A 23,398-nucleotide genomic window follows, 5' to 3' on the forward strand; every position below is an offset into this window, starting at 1 on the left:
GAAAATACATATAAGATTTGTGTATTTTATTGTATGTAAATTTTGCTAGAACAAATATTGAATTCTAGTTAGTAATATGCATATTAAAATATTTAAGGGTAAGTATACTGATATCAGCATGTTGCTTTAAAACATAAAAAATAAGCTGGATTGCTGGATTGATCAGTAAATAGATGAGTAGCAAAATATTAATGGAAGAATCTAAGTGATGAGATTGTGAATAGTTACTGTAAAATTCTTTTAACTTTTCTGTACATTTGAAAATTTTCATCATAGAATACTGAGAAAGCAAAAAGCATTTAATACCCTCAAAAGCAATTGCTTCCTTATTTACTTCACAGAGTGAAGCAATATAAGCAATTACCTTTGAAAGTTAAGTTACTTATTATGTTTCTGGCTGGATGTAAGTTTTCACAAAACTAATATGAAACACTGCAGGATTTATTTATGTTACCATGTTATTTTGTTTATATATGTCATTGAGAAATTAACTTATCTAATCTCAACTTGTCATTTCAAATTCTGGTAAGTTTGGAAGATCTTAATGGGATAAATTGTCATTATTTTCAGTATCAGGAAAATTTCTTCCTACCTCTGTCCTAAGAATTTATTTGAGGTTCGATCACAATTTATAAGAACCAAGTACGGGACTTTCCTGGTGGGGCAGTGGTTAAGACTCCACGCTCCCAGTGCAGGGGGCCTGGATTCAATCCCTGGTCAGGGAACTAGATCCCACGTGCATGCCGCAACTAAGAGTTTGCATGCCACAACTAAGGAACCCATGTGCTGCAACTAAGGAGCTGGCAAGCTGCAACTAAGGAGCCTGCAAGCTGAAACTAAGGAGCCTGTGAGCTGCAACCAAGGAGCCCGCCTGCCGCAACTAAGACCTGGGGCAACCAAATAAATAAATATTAAGAAAAAAAGAAGCAGGTATTCGCAAGACTATTTGTTGGAATTTCTATATAATCATGTGGATTAAAATAAAGTAGGAAAGTAAATTACAGCTTTTTCTCCTTGGTGATTTATTTAAATTCTGGTGAATGCAGTTGGTTTTGCTGCACATATGTTAGCTGTACAGACTAGAAAGAAGGAATCTACAACCTGCTACAGATTTTGCCTGGCTTCAGTTTTCCTTGGGCTTATTGGAATAATTTAGAGGGCAGGAAGGAGAATAAAAGGTAATTATAAACACTTTATAAATTTTGGTTGATTTGATATTTACTCTCAGTATTACTCAGTTGCTACAAATTTATATTTAAACAGGATCTCAACATTCCATCCAAAATACATGCAACCAATAACTAAAGATTTTAAGTTTACAGAGAAGAATCTGAGGGCAAAATGCCTGATACAGGGTCATAGCATAAATTAAGTAGCACAGAATAGGAGTTTAGAATTACAGATTTTTCTCACACATCAATTTTCCTTCTGGAATCATTTCTTTCCCTAATTTATTATGCTTCATAGTTGAATGTATTTGATTCAACTCATTGAATATGCACTCCTCAAGAAAGTATTATTTCGTTTTGTTTGCCATAGTCAAGAATCAAGATAGACTTAATGCATGTGCCTCAATATTATGTGAGTAATTATCACTCTCTGTCTGAAAAGCAGTTCAGAGAGTGATAAAAAAAAATAAGGGCTCATTACAGACTTTAAAATAGTAGAATAACAATGACATTGTCTGCTTCTCTCAGAAATCGCCGGGAAAAAGAAGAAGGAGGATGAACAAGAAAGAAAAATACAAACTCCATCTTCAGTAAGAGTAGGATATATCTGTTAACACCAAATCAGAAAATTAAGGGCTACCAAATGCAACAAAGACCAAGTGGGTTTCAGAAAATGTGAGATAGAATGCTTTCATCTAAAGACCTCAGTGAAAGCCACTAAGGTGTATGCTCCAAAAAAGGTGGTATTCTTTGCGGGGGGGGGCAAAAATAATTTTGGAACCTTTCACAGGCTACCAGCAGGGACTCCTCAATACCTAGTTTGGCACCAAGAAAGAAAAGAGGATAAGTTGAATGAGGAATTGGAAATACACCATATTTTTAAAAAATTTGTTTATTTGTTTCTATTTTTGGCTATGTGGGTCTTTGTTGCTGTGTGCGGGCTTTCTCTAGTTGCGGCGAGTGGGGGCTGCTCTTTGTTGCGGTGCGCAGGCCTCTCATTGTCGTGGCTTCTTGTTGCAGAGCATGGGCTCTAGGTGCACAGGCTTCAGTAGTTGTGGCTCACTGACTTAGTTGCTCCACGGCATGTGGGATCTTCCCGGACCAGGGCTTAAACCCATGTGCCCTGCATTGGCAGGCGGATTCTTAACCTCTGCGCAGCCAGGGAAGTCCCAAGAGACTCTGTATTATTAGCAGCTTTGTTGGCTAGGGAGAAGTCAAGAATAAAATAACTCCCTCACACAACCTTGGATCCTCAGGAACTTCATTTTGAGCTACATGAACCTCTTATGAAGAGCTGGTCCAGGAAAAACATACTTCATTTATAGATTATTATCATAAAGGAACCAGTAGGGATTTTATATAAAGAGATTACAATTTTAGAAAGTTGAAGTAGGGACTTCCCTGGTAGTCCAGTGGTTGAGACCCTGCACTTCCACTGCAGGGGGCATAGGTTCGATCCCTGCTCAGGGAACTAAGATCGCGCATGCCGAGCAGCATGGCAAAATAAATAAATAAAAAATTTAAAAAGTTGACATAAACAAAAATAAAATAAATGGCAATTGAAAAATATTCCTGATGAAAGTTGCAATAAGATATATTGTCTTGAATGATAATTTTAAAAAATTAATCTTGCAAGTTCTTTGATAAAACTAGAACTCAAGCAGCAATAGGTCAAGGAAGGGTTAGTGCAAAAGGTGAAGTTTAGCTAACAGAGCTTGAAAAATAAGGGGAAGAGAAAAATTAAATTGTCAATGAAATGAGGGGCATATTGGAAGCAGGAAAAAGAATAGACACTTTTGGAAAACACAGTAGGGTACATGGAGAGTAAGACTGAGAAAAAATGAACAAAATGAAATGGAACTTAGCCACATGTCTAAAAGGAATAAAGAACCAGTGTTAGATGTGGCACTTGGGAAAAGGAGAATAATTGTTGTCCTTGAAGAATAAAACTCAAGTAATACAATATAATATTTACAGGTATTTTTCAAAGAAACTGCTCAAAACAAATGCAGATTTGAATCTATAGATTGACAGGGCACATAATGAGTCAGGAAGAATTTACATAGAACAATTAACGTTAAGGCATAATCTAGTAATGTTATTGTACTGCAAAAAAAATTTTTTTGATGACTCCAGAGTAAAAGAATAAACATGACAGGGAGAAAGATTCAAATTGGCTTCAGAATTCTCAGAAAAGTTCAGTGTCAGAAGACAGTAGAGCAATGTAAAGTCCTCAAGGACCGAAAGTGTGACCTAAGAATTTTATATCTACTCAAACTGTTGTTCAGGTGAAAAGGCAATGTTTTTAAACATGCAAAAAGTCAGAAAATATAATTTCCCTAATGCCTTCTTGAGAAACTACTGGAGGACATACTTTAGATAACCAAGTGATGAAAATATAGCAAAAGACTTGATATGAGCATTGAATCCATAGGATTAATGGGGGGCTTACTATTCTAGGACAGAATTTATATATTATAAACTCTGACATGTAGATATTATATGACTCAGAAGCATTGGGAGGATAAGGGGGGGAGATAGTAGAAAGCTGTAAAACTATAGAGGATGTACTCTAGCAAAATCTAAAAAGCTAGTTGATAAGAAAAGAAGATGAGGGATCTAGGAAATGGGAAACCAAACACAGAAGAGCTCCATAAGAAAGTCCCAGGGTGTCATTTGTACAGCAAGACTGTAGAGTCCAGGGTTTTCCAGGAGAAAAAATTGAAACTGATTTGCTTGAACATATGGAAAATATCATTGAATCGTGTGCCACAATGTTGTTGGAGCATTTGGAAAAAATTACTGATAGGTATGTTGAAAACAAATCAAATGGGAAAAAGTGAGGCAGTCATCAACTCTAGGAAAAAAAAGTTGTACAAGAAAGGAGTTGTGATCTTAGTATACGCTTCAGAAATTCACACTATTTGTATACCTGGAAAAAAAAAAATATATTTTTTGCTGTATGCAGGCCTCTCACTGTTGTGGCCTCTCCCGTTGCGGAGCACAGGCTCCGGACGCACAGGCTCAGCGGCCATATCAATATTGTATTCAGAATGTGTAGGTAACAGCTTATGACCTAAAGTAATATCTAGAAATAGCGATGTGGATTAGTAGAATCATTAAACAGCGTTCTATTTCTGGTTGTGTTTCAAAGAATAATTGTGTTTCATCTTAGTACAGCCCCTGTTTTTTAAAAAATATAATATAGTTGGATATATAATATTTTGTTAGGTTTCAGGTGTACTACAGAGATTTGACATTCGCATACATTATGAAATGATCACCACAGTAAGTCTAGCACCCATCTGTCCCCATACAGTTATTACAATACTATTGAAGACTATTCCTTATGCTGTGTATTACATCTCCACGGCTTATTTATTTTATAACTGAAGGTTTTTACCTCTTTATCTCCTCTACCTATTTTGTTCCCCACCCCCACCCCTCCCCTCTGGCAACCACCTGGTTGTTCTCTGTATCTATGAGTCTGTTTTCATTTTTTTGTTTTTTAGATTCCACATATAATTGAGATCATACAGTATTTGTCTTTCTCTGTTTGACTTATTTCCTGAGCATAATACCCTCTACATCCATTCATGTTGTCGTAATGGCAAAATTTCAATTTTTTATGGCTGAGTAATAATATTCCATTGTATATATACACCACATCTTCTTTATCCATTCGTCTATTGACAGACACTTGGGTTGCTTCCATATCTTGGCTATTGTAAAAAGCGCTACAGTGAATTTCAGGGTATATATATGCTTTCAAATTCATGCTTTTTTAAGGTATATACCCAGAAGTGAAATTGCTGGGTCATATGGCAGTTCTGTATTTAATTTTTTGAGGAACGATCATACTGTTTTCTATAGTGGTCGTACCATTTTACAATCCCACCAACAGTACACGAAGATTCTCTTTTCTCCACATCCTCACCAACACCTGTTATTCGTGGTCTTTTTTTTTTGCGGTACGTGGGCCTCTCACTGCTGTGGCCTCTCCTGCTGCGGAGCACAGGCTCCGGTTGAAGAGGTTCTGCGGCCATGGCTCACGGGCCCAGCCGCTCCGCGGCATGCGGGATCTTCCCAGACCGGGGCACGAACCCGTGTCCCCTGCATCGGCAGGTGGACTCTCAACCACTGTGCTACCAGGGAAGCCCTCATGGTTTTTTGATGATAGCCATTTTGATAAGTATGAAATGGTATCCCTTTGTGGTTTTGATTTATATTTCCTTGATGATTAGTGATGTTGAGCATCTTTCCACGTGTCTGTTGGCTATCAGTATGTCTTATTTGGAAAAATGTCTATTCAGGCCCTCTGCCCATTGTCTAGTCAGGTTGTTTGTTTTTGTTGGTGTTGAGTTGCATGAGTGCTTTGTATACAGTAGGTCCCCTACATATGAACCTTCAAGTTGCAAACTTTCAAAGATGTGAACGTGGTCTTCAGCAACTTAGTGACCCTCAGTGACAAGCTGGAGCTAGATCTGCAAGAGGATGACTTCATCAAACTCCTTGCTGTGCAACACGAGGAGCTTACTAATGAAGACCTGGTGGAATCGGAGGCCCAGAGAAAGGACACAGAAACAAGAAGAAGAAGTAGTAACTGAAGAACCGAAGAGACTCACGATGCAGGAAATGACAAGGGGATTTTCTTTATTTGACCAGGCACTGTTAGTTTTAGAGGCACAGGACCCGAGCGTAGAACGGTACATGAGGGTTGCAGCCGCCGTTCAGAATGCAATCCAGTGCTACTGTGTCATCTGTGACGAGAAAAAAAGAGCTACTACCCAGACATCACTGGATCATTTTTTCAGGAGGGTAGATAGAATTGAATCCAGCAAGGAACCAGAACCTGTGCCATCAACGTCAGGTGTGAGTGAAACTGCAGCTTGCCCTCCATCTCCTATCGCTGACGATCCTTCAGCTCTACCGTCTCCCACCTCCTCTCCCTCTTCCAGTAAGTCTTCTTGCCTGTTCACTTGGTGCCAGCCCCTGTATGCCAGCTGTTGTGCTGTACTACTGTGCTTTTCAAGGTACTGTACTGTAAGATTAAAAGTGTTTTCTTTATTTTTTGTGTTTTTTATGTATTATTTGTGTGAAAAGTATTATAAACCTATTACGGTACAGTACTATATAGCTGACTGTGTTAGTTGGGTACCTAGGCTAACTTTGTTGGACTTATGAACAAATTGGACTTATGACCGTGCTCTTGGAACAGAACTCATGCGTATGTAGGGGACTTACTGTATTTTAGTGGTGGCTTTACGATTTTCTATATGTAGTATCAAGCCATCTGCAAATAGTGACAGTATTACTTCTTCCTTTCCAATTTGGATTTATTTTATTTCTTTTGCTTGTCTGACTTCTGTGGCTGGGACTTTCAATACTATGTTGAATAAAAGTGGGGACAATGGGCATTCTTGTCTTGTTCCTGATCTTAGAGGAAATGCTTTCAGGTTTTCATCGTTGACTGTGATGTTAGCTGTGGTTTGTAACTGTTGGCCTCTATTATGTTGAACTATATTTTCTCTATACCTACTTTGATGAGGTTTTTTTTTTATCACAAGTGGATGATGAATATTGTCAGAAGCTTTTATGCATCTGTTGAGATGATCATATGATTTTTATTCTTCAGTTTGTTACTGTGGTGTATCACATTGATTGACTTGTGTATATTGAACCATCCTTGCATCCCTGGGATAAATCCTACTCGATCATGGTGTATGATCCTTTTTAATGTGTTGTTGAATTCAGTTTGCTAATATTTTGTTGAGGATTTTTACTTCTATGTTTATCAGTGATATTGGCCTCTAATTTTCATTTTTTGTGGTGTCTGGTTTTAGTGTCACGGTAATGCTAACCTTATAGAATGAGTTTGGAAGCATTGCTTCCTCTCCAAATTTTTGGAATAGTTTGAGAAAGATAGGTGTTAACTCTTCTCTACATGTTTGATAGAATTCACCTGTGAAGCTCTCTGGTCCTGGACATTTATTTGTCAGGATTTTTTTTTTTTAAACTGATTTAATTTTGTTACTAGTAATTGGTCTGTCCATATTTTCTATTTCTTTCTGATTCAGTCTTCAAGATTGTATGTTTCAGGCTTCCCTGGTGGCGCAGTGGTTGAGAGTCTGCCTGCTGATGCAGGGGACGTGGATTTGTGCCCCGGTCTGGGAAGATCCCACATGCCGCGGAACGACTGGGCCCGTGAGCTATGGCCGCTGAGGCTGCGCGTCCGGAGCCTGTGCTCCGCAATGGGAGAGGCCACAACAGTGAGAGACCCACGTACCGCAAAAAAAAAAAAAAGATTGTGTTTCTAGGAACTCACCTATTTCTTCTAGGATGACAAATTTATTGGCATGTCATTGTTCATAGTAATCTCTTATGATCCTCTGTATTTCTCTGGTGTCAGTTGTAACTTCTCCTTTTTAATTTTTGATTTTTTAAATTTGAGCCTCTTTTTTTTTCTTGATGAGTCTGGCTTAAGGTTTATCAATTTCGTTTATATTTTTAAAGAACCAGCTCTTAGTTTCATCAATGTTTTCTATTTCTTAGTCTCTATTTCATTTCTGCTCTGATCTTTATTATTTCTTTCCTTCTACTAACTTTGAGTTTCCTTTGTTCTTCTTGTCGTTTCTTTAGATGTAAGTTTAGATTGATTTTTTGAGATTTTTCATGTTTCTTGAGGTAGGCTTGTGTCACTAGACTTCCCTTTTAGAACTGCTTTTGCTGCATCCCATAGATTTTGGATCACTGTGTATCCAATGTATTACTGTCACTTTCTCCCTATTTGTTTGTTAATATTTGCTTTATGTATTTAGACGCTTCTGTGTTGGGTGCATATATATTTACAATTGCTATATCTTCTTGTTGGATTCATCACTCTATCATTATGTGATGTCATTCTTTGTCTTTGTTATAGCTTTGTTTTAAAGGCTACTTTTTTAATATAAGTATTGCTACTCCAGCTTTCTTTTTGTTTCCATTTGCATGGATTAACTTTTTCCATCCCCTCACTTTCACCGTGTGTATGTTTTTTTTTATTTTAAAGAAATTATTATTGATGTTCGAAATTACTGGGGGGATAAAGTCATCCATGGAAATGCCACTCTCATCTACCAGGCCCCCATCAGGGGAGGTGGTGTTCTGATTGCCAGCATCTACAGCAGACATGTGACATGTTTGCTTCTCCCTGGCTGTCTAATGCTGCGCTAGCCAGATCGGCTTCTGGAGTACTTCCAGAGGCTGCTGCACCAGTTTCTGACTGGTGGCTTCTGGGCTGGCCCTGGGTGCAGTTTTACCCTACAGTGCAGCTCACTTCGACTTGCAGGACTCCAGCTTGACCGCTGGGTTTTCACTTGAGGATGTTGATGACCCTGCAGCTCCTTGCCTGTCTGCTTCACTCACATGTCCCCTCAAGCCCCCTGAGGCCTTTCTGGTATCCGTTCTCCTGGTGCATCCACGGCCTCCAGCTCCCTTCTTCTCAGTCAGGTGGAAGATGGAAGCCATGGCCACGATCTTGAGCAGTCAGTGCTCATCCTCCAGCCCCGTGGAGAAGCTTTCTTTGGTGAAGTGTTCACTACTGTGGAAAGACTACTTAGTGGGGGTCCAGTTGTCCTTCTGAACAGCCTTTAATAACTGGATCAGACGTTTTGAGTCCCTTAGGGGGAAACCTGTGGCAGGAGACAGCGTGCTTCTCCCCCTTGCCCTGTCAGTTGGAGTAATTTACAGCTGCACAAAAGATCACCATCTCGGGCCTTGGGCTGCCTTGCCACTGCCAGGCTCCAGCCCTTGCCTCGTTGAGCCCAGACCAGGGCAGGACCGCCCTGAGGGGAGGGTGCAAGGCAACATGGCTGCAGGACATGGGAGCCAGGCACACAGCTCCCACTGTATGGCAAGATGGCAAGATGGCGGCACCCAGCTGCCTGCCACCTGGGCAACCGGCCCTAGGCCTGTCTTTGTGTGTCTTTAGACCAGAAATGAGTGCTTGTAGGCAGTGTATATATGGGTCTTGTTATCCATTCAGCCACTCTATGTCTTTTGATTGGCGCATTTAGTCTATTTACACTTAAAATAATTACTGATAGGTATGTACTTATTGCCATTTTGTTTTCTGTTTGTTTTTAGTTCTTCTCTGTTCCTTTCTTCTTATTTTGCTCTATTCCCCTGTGATTTTTTTATTTTTATTTTTTTTGCGGTACGCGGGCCTCTCACTGTTGTGGCCTCTCCCGTTGCGGAGCACAGGCTCCGGACGCACAGGCTCAGCGGCCATGGCTCACGGGTCTAGCCGCTCCACAGCATGTGGGATCCTCCCGGACCGGGGCACGAACCCGTGTCCCCTGCATCGGCAGGCAGACCCTCAACCACTGTGCCACCAGGGAAGCCCCTCCCCTGTGATTTGATGACTATCTTTAGTGATTTGTTTGGATTCCTTTCTATTTTTTCTCTATGTATCTATTGTAGGTTTTTGGTTTGTGGTTACCATGAGGTTCATATATAACAGTATATATATATATGTATGTATGAATGATTATTTTAAGTTGATTATCTCCTAAGTTCAAAGGCATTCTAATTGTCCTACATTTTTACTCCCCTCACCACATTTAATGTTTTTTTGTTTTAATTAATTAATTATTTGTTTTTGGCTGTGTTGGGTCCTTGTTGCTGCACGTGGGCTTTTTGTAGTTGCGGCGAATGGGGGCTACTCTTTGTTGCAGTGTGGGGCTTCTCATTGTGGTGGCTTCTCGTTGCAGAGCAAGGGCTCTAGGCACGCGGGCTTCAGTAGTTGTGGCATGCGAGTTCAGTAGTTGCGGCTCGCGGGCTCTAGAGCGCAGACTCAGCAGTTGTGGCGCATGGGTTTGGTTGCTCCGCGGCATGTGGGATCTTCCCAGACCAGGGCTTGAACCCGTGTCCCCTGCATTGGCAGGCAGATTCTTAACCACTGCGCCACCAGGGAAGTCCCCACATTTAATGTTTTTGATGTTATATTTCACATCTTGTTGTTTTGTATATCCCTTAATTACTTGTAGATGGTTTTACTACTTTTTTTTTTTTTTTGGTACACGGGCCTCTCACTGCTTTGGCTTCTTCCATTGCGGAGCACAGGCTCCGGACGCGCAGGCTCAGCGGCCATGGCTCATGGGCCCAGCTGCTCCGCGGCATGTGGGATCTTCCCGGACCAGGGCACGAACCCGTGTCCCCTGCATCGGCAGGCGGACTCTCAACCACTGCACCACCAGGGAAGCCCGGTTTTACTACTTTTGTCCTTTAACCTTCCTGTGAGCTACATAAGTGACTGATCTATTACCTTTACTGTATGTTTGCCTTTACTAGTGAGATTTTTCTTTTCATAATTTTGGTATTTCTAGTTGTGGCCTTTTCTTTCCTGTTTAGAGAAGTCCCTTGAACATTTCTCTTAAAGCTTTTAATGGTGCTAAATTTTTTAGCTTTTGTTTGTAAAACTTTTTGTCTCTGCTTCAAATCTGAATGATAACCTCGTCGGGTAGAGTATTCTTGGTAAGTTTTTTCCTCTTGTCCCTTTGAATATATCATGTCACTCCCTTCTGGCCTGCAAAGTGTCTGCTAAAAAGCCAGCTGATAGTCTTATGGGAGTTCCCTAATACCTCACTAGTTGCTTTTCTCTTGCTGCTTTTAAGATTTTCTCTTTAATTTTTGCCATTTTCATTATAATGTGTCTTGGTATAAATCTCCCTGGGTTCATCTTGTTTGGGCTTCTCTGTGCTTCCTGGACCTGGATGTCTGTTTCCTTTCCCAGGTCAGGGAAGTTTTCAGTTATTATTTCTTCAAATAGTTTCTCTGCCCCTTTCCCTCTCTCCTCTCCTTCTGGGACCTCTGTAATGTGAGTGTTATTATGCTTGATGTTGTCTCAGAGGTTTCTTAAACTATCCTGCTTTCTTTACAATTCTCTTCTCTATTGAGTTTGGGTGATGTCCACTACTCTCTTTTCCAGATTGCTGATCCATGCCTCTGTATAATCCGATCTACCATTGATTACTTCTAGTGTATTTTAAAATTTGTCATTGTATTCTTTAGCTCTGTTGGGTTCTTCCTTATGTTTTGTCTTTGTTGAAGTTCTCGCTGTGTTCCTCCATTCTTCTTCCGCATTGGTGAGCATCCTTATGGTCATCACCTTGAACTCTTTATTGGGCAGATTGCTTATCTCCACATTTAGTTCTTTTTCTGAAGTTTTTGTCTTGTTCCATTGTTTGGAACATATTCCTCTGTCTCCTCATTTTGCCCAATTATCTGTTTATTTCTATGTGTTAGGTCAGTTGATTGTGTTTCCTGATCTTGAAGTGGCCTTTTTTAGGAGACAGCCTGTGGGGCCCCACAGCACACTCCCCTCTGGTCACCAGAGTTATATGCTGTAGGTGTGCTCCCTGTGTGGACTGCATGGTCCCTTATGTTGTGATGAGCTGACTGCTGTAGGTGCACTGGTAGGCAAGGCTGGCCCCTAGTCTGGTTGGCCGTGAGGCTGTGTCTTGTGCAGCGGCTGTGCGCCCACTGGAGGGCAGGTTGACTCTGCAACCCAGGAGGTACATGGGGCTGCTGCTGGCCTCCTGGTTGTTGGGCTGGGGCCCCCCGTGGCTGTCTGCACAGCCTAGGGGGTTTGGAAGCCCCTGCTTTCTTAAAACTGGTCAATGGTTTAAAAATATTGGTTGAATTAAAGTTCCTACTAAAAAGCCATACATATTTAAAATTTTTGAATACATTATCTCTTAGTGAAAGGGACTAGAGATAGCATAAACCAGTTACTTGAGTTGACAACAAAAGTGTAAACATGACCATAGTTCCTGTTTGCCAGTGGTTATCACCTGTTTACTAATAGTAGCCCAAGTTTCATAGCCTACATGTAAGAACTCAACATCGTGTTATGTGACATACTCTTATGTAAATGTATTGATTTTCTCCTCTTAAGGAACATTCATTCTAAGAAGTTAGGGAATGGCTTAAATATATATCGATATAAATCAGAAAGACAGAAGTTTATTCAGCAAATACTTATTGATCACTGTGTGCCAGGCACTGATCTGAGCATCAGACATCAGTGACCAAAAGTAGACAAAAATATCTGCAGTCTAGTGGGAGAAAGAATGCAGTCATAAAATAAATGATAAGCATAATCAATAAGAAATGCATACTGTATACAAGAAATTGATGAAGGCTATGCAAAAAGAAAAAGACAAGACTTACAACATGATAAGAGGAATTCCAAGGGCAGGAAGAAGAGAAAGAACCATCAAACGAGATTGAGAAGACAGAATCCTGTGAGTGACATAGGAGAGTGTGATGTTCTGGAAACCTAGAGAAGGGAGTTTATCAAAGTAGAGGGAATAATCAGCAGTCAGATGCTTCTAAGTGAGTCAGATCTGAGAACAGGGTGTAGGAGTTAGCAACAGGAAGGTACATTGATGATGTTGACAAGTTTCAGTTAACTTGTGCAGTTTAATTCCTTTTGGTCATGGAAGAATAATGACGAAGAAGAGTACTGCTAAGCTCTCTTCTTTTTGTGGTCTTGTGACACTAGTGGTAGTTTGATCTCTGGTAAATGTGTAACATCTAGGTTGCCATTCACAGAAAACTTAAGATCCTGTTGGCTATGCTTCTGTATCAACCTGGTCAGAGTGAACAGATGATTGTTAAGATTACACTGATAGCAACAGTAGGGAATGAAATTTCTGTTGTAAGAACCCCAAACCCAGCACCTCAGGAGCCAGTCATTTGGTAGTTGGCATTATATATATTCAAGGCTAACTAAGAGAATCTGTGATGTGTGGGCATTATAATCAGCTGACTCCAGGTGGCGTTCCTGGAGGCTGCTATAGAAAGAAAGAAAATAGCTTAACGAGGAAGGAATTCAACCCTGAGTTTAACTCCATTTGGTCCACTGAGAAAAAGAATACCAAGTCTGGTGGAGAATTTGCCTTCTTTATTTTAATTTAATGTGTATTCTAGATTTAGAATACATATGATTAACCTGGGGGAGGGGAGTGATCAGAAACTTAACATTTACATGTTGTCACCCTAGCAAGGGCATATTGAGTAGACAGCATCATCGTGATATGTGGGCTGAGGTGAGGCTGCTCCAGATGAGTTTCTCTCAGAGTTAATTGATGGAAACTACCCACCTTCAAGAATTTTTATTACCTTAGGAATGCTATGCCAAGACTGCTGAAACACAGCTGTGGGTGCTGTGCTGACGCCCACATTGCCAGTGTCAGGAAGGATGTACTTTTAAACCTCTAATTTCTCTAATAATGTCTTTAGTGATTTGCGTAGGTTTGGCATTGTGAGGAAAATGCTTCCTGGCTTGGTTTATGACAAGAATTCAGTTTGCAGTCTTAAAATGTGTATTGTCTTAATATGCATGTGGAAGATACTAACAAGTTAGAAAAAAGATCTGACTAAAATACTATCCTGTCCATCTAACAAAACTTACCCACCCATGATATTTGAAAATAAATGAAAATTAAATGTTTTATGCTAGAATAATCTATTTATCTATTGGTTCCTGTTTTATACCAAGATGGCAATATATAGTGCTGAAAGAGAGCCAGCTTTCATATTCAATTCCAATCGGACTCCTTTCCTTTTCTCTAATGGAAAAATTGGATTGGACTCATGTCAACCTATAGAATGGAGGCAGAATAAGCTTTTGTAAATAAATATCTTTAAAGAGGTAAGAAATAGCACTCTTTTTAAAAATTTATTTATTTATTTTCGGTACGCGGGCCTCTCACTGTTGTGGCCTCTCCTGTTGCGGAGCACAGGCTCTGGACGCGCAGGCTCAGCGGCCATGGCTCACGGGCCCAGCCGCTCCGCGGCATGTGGGATCTTCCCGGACCGGGGCACAAACCCATGTCCCCTGCATCGGCAGGCGGACTCTCAACCACTGCGCCACCAGGGAACCTCGAAATAGTACTCTTTTGCTTGAAATATAAAGCTTCATAACCAGTTGGTAACTATATTATTTTATAGATGTTTATGGCATGTTTCTTTTAATATATAAAATCTGAGGGATTCTTTCCTAACTGGTAGATTCACTGCAAGGATTGATTGTATTTATCAAAATAAATATAGGGCTTCCCTGGTGGCGCAGTGGTTGGGAGTCCGCCTGCCGATGCAGAGGACGTGGGTTCGTGCCCCGGTCTGGGAAGATCCCACATGCCACGGAGCGGCTGGGCCCGTGAGCCATGGCCGCTGGGCCTGCGCGTCGGGAGCCTGTGCTCCGCAACGGGAGAGGCCACGGCAGTGAGAGGCCCGCGTAACACACACACACACACAAAAAAAATAAATAAATAAATAAATAAATATACATTCAGCTTTTAAGTAGACACTAGTACATAAAGCAGAATATCCCTATATTGCTTACAAAAGGAATATATAGAATTTATTTCCATTCTGCTGGTGTATATAAAAACATTTGTTTGGATCTGAAGTGTGTTAATTTTTACCTTTACATTGCCTTTGTCCCATCTTACAAATTCAAAACCTTATTGGAATAGAATCATAGAATTAGAATTTTAAACCTGGAAGAGACTTTAGAGTTATTTTATTTCAATTTCTTAATTTTTCTATTGAGGAACTAAAATCCAGAGAATTTAAGAGTCTTTTTTCAGGTTACCCAGCTAGAATTAGAACCCAGCTTTCTAACTCCTTATATTTATGCTATAACCTGTCTCCAAAAAGTTAGTTGAATAGCAATTAAATAAGTTGGCAGAAACTTTAGGTCTCGCTTGTGTTTATGTCCAGGCTTCAAAGTGATCCCTAATTATTCTTCATCACTTAAAAAAATTCTTGCAAGCACATTAGGTGAAAGTAATGCTAGGGATTCTCCTATGACTTGGTGCTGTTATGAAATCTAAAGAAATCAATGCTCATCTAGAGCAAAAAACATGAACATACTCAGTACTGAAGTTTTCCTTCTTTGTGCTCCACTAATTATGATAATGATTTGAGTAGTTCCATAATGATTGTCTTAGTCTATTTGGGCTGCTTTAACAAATTACCATAGACTGGAAGGCTTATAAACAACAGAAATTTATTTCTTACATTTCTGGAGGCTGGGAAGTCCAAGATCAAAGCCTGGGCAGATTTGGTATCTAGTGAGAGCATGCTTTCTGGCTTACAGATAATTGTCTTATCCTTGTGTCCTCACCTGGTGGAAGGGACAAGGGAGCTCTCATGGGTCTCTTTTTCATAAGGGCACTAATCTCATTCATGAGGGCTCCACCCTCATCACCTAATTACCTCCCAAAGGTTCCACCTCCAAATACCATTACATTGGGGATTAAAATTTTAACATATGAATCTGGGTGGTGGGGGGGACAGACTTTCAGTCTGTAACAATGATTTAACATCCACCTCATCCTTAAATATTGCTCCCAGATATACTCTATGGCTTTTTAAAGGTCTGATTTGGGAAAATACTGATTAAAATAAAATAGTATAAACACTGATAAGTACTGAACTGTTCAAGGTCACTAGGACACAACTGTATTTTTATAATCCAAAATCTTCCACCAGGCATGTTTTGGGTTGTGGTTATTTCCGAAATAGAATTGAGGAGTCGAGACTGACCTACTCAGATAAATAGTCTGAGGATAAAGATGACACTAGCCAATTTGAGCAGCAGGGAAGAAGAGTCAGAACATTTATGAATCTGAGTTTTATTTTGTGTGTCTGAAGAATTATTGTTAGCTTAAAGCAAGACCCTGTGCTTTGTTTACAGAGTTCAGTGTATGAAGTTTAATAGAGCTGGATTTCTGCTTCGCAATACATAACATTGAAAAAGTCAGTATCCACAGAAATCCAAATATGCATTCATGTATTCATTGACAAATAGCTTTAATGAAGTGGAATTTTTTTTTTTTGTGCTTTTGGGATCCTAATTCCCTGACCAGGGATTGAACCCAGGCCCTCACCTGGGCCCTCGGAAATGAGAGCAAGGAGTCCCAACCACGAGACCACCAGGGAATTCCCGTGAAGTGGAATTTTTTTATGTATGTCACTAAACTTAAAAATTAAAATTAACCAGGGAATTCCCTGGTGGCGCGCAGTAGTTAAGAACCGCCTGCCAATGCAGGGGACATGGGTTCGATGCCACGGAGCAACTAAGCCCATGTGCCACAACTACTGAGCCTGCGTGCCTAGAGCCCGTGCTCCACAACAGGAGAAGCCACCGCAGTGAGAAGCCCATGCACTTCAATGAGGAGTAGCCGCCGCTCACTGCAACTAGAGAAAGCCCGCGTGCAGGAATGAAGACCCAACACAGCCAAGAATTAATTTAAAATAAATAAATAAAATTTAAGACTAACCAGACCCCTAATGATATCTCAACATTGTTCAAAAGGTGTTTATGCATATAGTTCGTATATGACTTAGACATAAACTAAAGATTTTATTTTTATCTATGACTATATAAAGTCTGTACTTGTATTCCCAAAACAAACAAGAAAGTAACAAATTGGTATGTATGAAAACGTATTTCCGTTTGTTTGCAGGATGTGAATTGCTTGAAGATAGGAATGGTAATAAGCACTTAGAAATATCTGTTAATATAAGTAAATAGCAAAAGAGTGTTCTTGGACTATATTTGAAGGGCCTGAACAAGATTAATTTGATTTTAAAAGAGCCAGTCCCCCAAAATGACACATACTGCAAAAGTTAAAAAATTTCTAATCATACTCTTCTTCAGCAATGTTCTCAACATAGTAACATTTGTAATCCCAGTTCCCCAGATTGCCTTGATTACTGGCCCTCCTCTGATACTTGCTATGTAATACATTTGCCAAACTTTAAAACTCTAAAACCTGCTGTATAGGGATCTTTCAAGTATTGTATGAGAAATGATGAAAGAAAGCAGTTTGCTATGTTATTATCATGTTAGTTTCTCTTGGTAGTTCTCTTAGAAATGACAAGCTTTAATGATAAGCTTTCATTTGAGTTGATCAAATATTCTCTGATGTGACTATGTTTTAAAATATATTTGCAATTCTGATTTTTCAGAAATAATCACTTTCAATCAGAGTCAAAACCATAGGAACTTATTCATGCTGAGTGTTGTAGCTTTTTGACATGTAGGAATAGCTGATGTGGGTGAGGTGTCTAGCTTGATGTTTTATCTCTAGCTATTCGTCAGCTAATCCTCCTCCCTACTTCACTGAAAATATTTTCATTCTGTCTGACAAAAAGTAAAAAGTTACATTAACTGCGACTAAAAATGTATTGCAGATGACACATTAATGAGACTAATGGTTCTTTCCTTATTCTCTGAAGTTTTCACATTCCTACCTTTGGTGAACAAGATCCAGATAGTTTAATAATTATACAAAAGATATCCTTTCTGGGGGCAACTCTTGGGAACAAGGTTGCAATAAAGGTTTTCAGGTTTTTTTAAACATTAATTTTAAAACAGCAAAGGGACCAAGTAAATGTTATAACTATATACTAAAAGTCCACTTGGGCAAAATATCTGGATGTGTCCAGTTAATCAAAATAAAGCGTGATGAAAGGTAAAGACAGGCAATGCTGACAAAGAGTTTAGGTCTATGAAGGAAGATTTTGACTCATCAAGAAAAATTCGGTTAACTTAGCATGAAAGGAGAAATGGTAATATTGTTTATAAAGCATTTGGATTTCAAAGGATGCCATCAATTTATTTCATAATTGTTAAAGGGTAGTAACTTTAAAAATTTTTTTCGTCATAGTCAGGATTCAGTATATACTTAATATATATCTGGAATACTTAGCTTTACCTCATGCACCTTATTCTAGTTCCTTTTTTAAAAAAAAATCCTGCTCACAGTTCATAAATTGATTTACCCACTAATGGATCATAATCTACAATTTGAAGAATACTGATGAATGATAAACAGGATTTTCTAAGTTTTTTACTTTCCCTTGGGGACTTAGAACATAAACATTTTAATTTTATCTCTTTCTAAACCACTCACTTTCTTGGTCCCACCTAAACCTTGTTATCACAAAAATAGCACCAGCTCCAAAATCATACACACAGGTATCCTGTTCTCAGACTACAACAGTCCATCCTTTTAGGTTATATGCCCAAGTAATACCACTACCACTAAAATTTTTCTTTTTTAATATTTCTATAGTGTTATTTATTTTATTTTTTGGCTGCATTGGGTCTTTGTTGCTGCGCACGGGCTTTCTCTGGTTGCGACGAGTGGGGCCTGCTCTTCGTTGCGGTGCGCAGGCTTCTCATTGCGGTGGCTTCTCTTGTTGTGGAGCACGGGACCTAGAGCACGCGGGCTTCAGTAGTTGGGGCTCACAGTCTCTAGAGCGCAGGCTCAGTAGTTGTGGCACACGGGCTTAGCTGCTCCGTGGCATGTGGGATCTTCCCTGACCAGGGTTTGAACTTGTGTCCCCAGCATTGGCAGGCAGATTCCCAACCACTGCGTCACCAAGGAAGTCCAGCATAAAAGTTTTTAATTTTGATGTAGTTTAGTTTAACTCTTTTTTACTTTTGCTGCTTGTATTTTTGGTGTCATATTTAGGAAAGCCATTGCCTAATCCAAGGTCTTGAGGTTTTACTGCTGTGTTTTAAGATTTTTATAGTTTTAGCTCTTATAATTAGGTCTGTGATCCATTTTGAGTAAATTTTTGTATATGGTGTAAGGAAAGACACTAACTTGATTATTTTGTGTGTGGATATCCAGTTGTCCCAGCACCATTTGTAGAAAGTACTATTTTTTCCCCCATTGAATTGTCTTGGCACCCAGTCAGTGATGATTTATTTACATGTTATTAAATTCAGTATCTAATTTTTCCCTTATCTTGTTGGACTTCTCAGTAGTATTGACACAGTTGACCATTCTGTTCTTCAAATATTCTACTCTCTTGGTTCACCTTTTACTTATCTTGCTGTCTTTTCAGTATTTATAGGTTCCTTATCTTCCACCAAGCTTCTCAGTGTTGGGTTTTCAGTTATTATGGCTGTGTAACAAATTAGCACAGAACTTAGTGGCATAAAACAATCATTTATGATGCTCATAGTTTCTTTGGGCCAGGAATTAAGACTGGGCAAAGCAGGGTCAGCTTATCTCTGTTCCAGGATGTCTGGGGCCTCAGGGTGGGACTGGTATCATCTGAAGGCCTTTGCCATTACATGTCAGGCAGTTGATAATAGCCATTGACTGGGAGCCTCAGCTGACACCCACATGAACCTGTCCATGTCCCAGAGGGAGGGGAATGGCAGAGGAAGGGGAGGAAAAGGAGAAAAGGGAGGAAGAGAGAGGAAGAGAGAAGAGAAAGCCAAGGGGAAGTCTTGTAGTCTTTTATGACCAAATCCCAGAAGTCACAGCATCACTCTTGCCACTTTTTTTTTTTTTTTTGGTCAAAGTCTCATTCACATTCAAAGAAGGGAAAACAGATTCTGCCTCTTCACTTGGAACGGTAAAGTTCTTAAAGAGCATGTAGGACCAGAAATATTGCTGTGACCTTTTTTAGAAAAACAATCTGCCACCATCTGTTCTGGCTGCACAATTCACATCCTTCCCACATGCAAAAACATCACTCACCCTCCCCACAGAGTCTCCCAAAGTTCCATCCCTTAATGGCGTCAGGCTCAGGCTTGAGGTTCAGGATCTCAGTGAGGTCAGGTCCAGGTGAGACTCCTTGGGTAAAATTTCTTGATGACAGCTCCTTGAATATAGTTCCATTTGATTTGAAAACTTGGGGACTAAAGAGGCATATTATCTACCCCCTTCCCCACTACTACCCAACATATAATGCGTATGTTGGGAAGGTACTTACTATTCCAAAAGGGGGAAAACAGGAGGCACACAGAAGTCACTGGTCCATAGTAGTTCTCTTTTTATGTTTTCTCTATGTGATCTATTCTATTTCCATAGTTTAAAAAAAAATTTTTTTTTTTTTGGCCACGGTTCGCAGCTTGTGGGATCTTAGTTCCCCCGCCAGGGATGGAACCCATGCCGCCTGCAGGGGAATTGCGGAGTCCTAACCACTGGACTGCCAGGGAATTCCCCTCTATTTCCATAGTTTTAAATACCATCCATACATTCATGACTTCCAAATTTCCTAACATCTCTGAGCTCCACACTAAAATATATAATTAGCCATCTGACACCTTCACAAGGATATCTCACAGATTTTTCCAACTTAACATGGCTAAAATGAATTCTTATTTTCTACTTTACCCTTTTCCTCCACAAATCTGTCTTTTCCTGGTTTCTCCATCTAGGTGAATGATGCCACCATTCACCGAGCTGCTCAGACCAAAACCTTAGGACTCAGGCTCATTCCTTTCTGTCTCTCACCTCTACATACAGTAATCAGCAAGTTCTATATTTTCTTTCTCCAAAATCACTTTTTAAAAAAATCTCACCTGGATTACAACAGTCTCCTTATTGGTCACCCTCCTTCATTCTTGCTGCCGTCCAATTTTCTTTGACACAGCAGTCAAAGTAATATTTTAATTAATATGTCTGGTTATGACACTGTCTAGCTCACAGTCTTTAGTTACTTCCCCCTGCGTTTTGAGTAAAAGATCCATATAACTGGCCTGTTCCTGTTCCTCTGACCTTATTCCTCACTACTTTCCCCCTTACCCACTACACTTTTATCTTCTTTGGGCTTCTTCCAGTTCCTCAAACATACCAGGCTTTCAGAAAGGGCCTGTACACATGCTTTTTTTCTGTCTGGAATATTCTCCCCCAGCTTCCCACTTCCACATAACTGTGTCTCTCTCATCCTTTGAGGTATGGCATTCCTGACTATTCTAAGTAGGTACTTCCCTTTAATACTTTCAATCCTATTTGTTTCCTTTATACAACGTATCACAATTTTAAGTTATATCCTATCTGTGTACTTATCATCTGTCTCCCTAAGCCTCCCCAGGTCAGGGGCCATATCTGTGTTATTCACCAGTGTATACCCAGCGCCTAGGCGACTGCCTACCATATTATATGCTCTCAACAAATATGTAGTGAATATTGTTTAAAGGTATAATTTTGTTTTGAGACAATGTTAATAATAAGTAATTAGTAATAATTTAAAATGTGATGGTTCCTAATTCTTACTGAAATAGCCTTTTATTTTTCTCTTTTAGTAACTGCCCTTCCTTTTTGGCTGCTGCTTTAGCCAGAGCCACATCAGATGAAGTCCTTCAGAGTGATCTTTCTGCACATTATATTCCAAAGGAAACCGATGGCACAGAAGGGACTGTGGGTAAGTACTTTTCTGCATTATTTGTTTTAAAATATTAAAATCTTCTCCTGTGTAGTGATTCACAGAAAATGTCTACAAAATACTATATCTAATTATGTTTACCCACTGGTTGATTTTATAGTAGTAGCAAGAGAAAAAAAAGCAAAAAAATTTTTTTCAAACTAATCAATAAAAGTAGGGAAAAGAGGGAAAAATACAGGCATATTTTGAAACCACATGAAGGTAACTGGAGTGAGAGATTATCGTAACAGTATGTTATCATAAATCATACCTAGGTAAATGGAGAGATGACAGTTATGTAATGTGATTTAATTGCCTGGATCATTGTACATCTTTTTTCCAGGTAAATTATGAGGCTTTAATTATTAACGAAGGCATGTTTATTAATGTGTTAGGCTTATACATATTTGACAGACTAAAAAAATACCAATTGTTGTAAAAATTAGGGAATGGCTATTCAAAATTGTTGGGAATTTTAATATTTCATTCTATTTGTTCTATTTTAAGCATTTGCCTTTAAACATGGTACAGAAGGAACAAAGCATATATTAATGAATCAGGACAGCTGGATTCCAGAGAATGTGAGGCAGATATAAAAATAAACATTCCTATTCTTCCTTTATCTCTCTAGATAATTTTTGATAGAAAATTGGCAAAGAAGGAATTCCTCTGCTTGTTTTTACTGAGAGTAATTGATTTCACTTGGAACCAAATTGTTCCAGAGTCAAGTTGGATGAAATTCCTGCTACAAAGCATTGGTCTTTCCTCTTGTACTGATGCGTGAAGTAAAAGCCCTATAACGAAAAGATGAGGGAGATTAAATTCTGCTTCACTGCAGCCGGGGTGATGGCTGACTCAGCTCCAGCTCAGTACAGTGACATTAACGACTGATGAGTAATTTACAGCTGTGAGGGGGTGGACTGCTACTTTGGACAATTTTCTCTTTTTCGCACCCTTTTTAATTTAATTTTATTTTTCCATTTCAAGCAGCAATTATTTATATACTGATGTTCTTACACCACTTCCTGCAGGAGGATACTTAACGTAGCAAGATGGAAGTGTTGCCCTACGTGCCTACTTTGGAAGAATTTTCTGAACCCCCATAAGATAGCAAAAGTGTAATTAAGGATTTTTGTTTTGGTGGATATCATTGGTCATTCAGATTTCATATTTTTCCAAGAGACTACCCAGTAATGTCTCTATGCCACTGCTGGGATTCAGAATGATCTATTATAGTTCAGACTGTTTGCACGTCCTTCCTCTGTTTAACCCAAATCACTCAGTGTGAACTGCACTGAGGAGAATCTCTACAGGGCGTATTGTGTTTAGCCATACATCCGAGTGGGAAATGAGCATACTGAATAAGCCCTGCGGTCATTGTCTTAAAGGCACTGAAGTCCCCACTGAAACGCCCTTTGACTTTTCTCTTAGGTGTTTCCAAAAACAGACTTAAAGAAGAAAAATCCTCACCAAAGTTCTTTTCAATGTTTATGTCATCCCTAACAATGTTTGTTAAACAACCTTGCATTTCTGTTGGCAGACATAACTCCTGTCCAGAAAACCTAAAATCCATTTAAAATATCCCAATGTAAAAATTAAAAACAAGAAGGTGAAAATGATCACTAATACAGAGGATATTAAAAGAAATTATGAAAACTTTGTGAAAATAAATTTGAAAACCTGGGTATTTTCTAGAAATATACAAGTTAACAAAACTTTACCTAAGAAGAAAGAAATTGAGAAGATTGTCAAAAAGGACAAAAGGAGTAGGTGATTCTACAGGTGAACATTTTCAAACAAAGACAGATAATTCCATTGCTTTTTAAAATGAATTATCCAATTGCATAGGGAAAGAAGGAAAATTTGCACAGCATAACACTGATACCAAAACTTGCCTAAGACAAAGCTAAAATAAGGAATGAGAGATAAGTCTTAGTAATCAATGTAAAAAATCTTAAATGAAATATTTGTATATTGAGTACAACAATTCATTTAATGAG

At 39.3% G+C, this 23,398-nt stretch overlaps 1 protein-coding gene across 1 annotated transcript in view; it reads left to right on the top strand.

The window, feature by feature from the left end:
* The window catches only part of PPM1E (protein phosphatase, Mg2+/Mn2+ dependent 1E), a 181,786-nt gene that overhangs the window by 134,766 nt on the left and 23,622 nt on the right, over nt 1-23,398 (top strand). Inside the window, exon 2 of the mRNA XM_032617579.1 lies at nt 21,280-21,398. Coding sequence (XP_032473470.1) covers nt 21,280-21,398 — 119 coding nt within the window. The remainder of the gene's footprint in view (nt 1-21,279; nt 21,399-23,398) is intronic.

Source organism: Phocoena sinus, chromosome 20, assembly GCF_008692025.1.
Source record: "Phocoena sinus isolate mPhoSin1 chromosome 20, mPhoSin1.pri, whole genome shotgun sequence".
NCBI classification, from domain to species: domain Eukaryota; kingdom Metazoa; phylum Chordata; class Mammalia; order Artiodactyla; family Phocoenidae; genus Phocoena; species Phocoena sinus.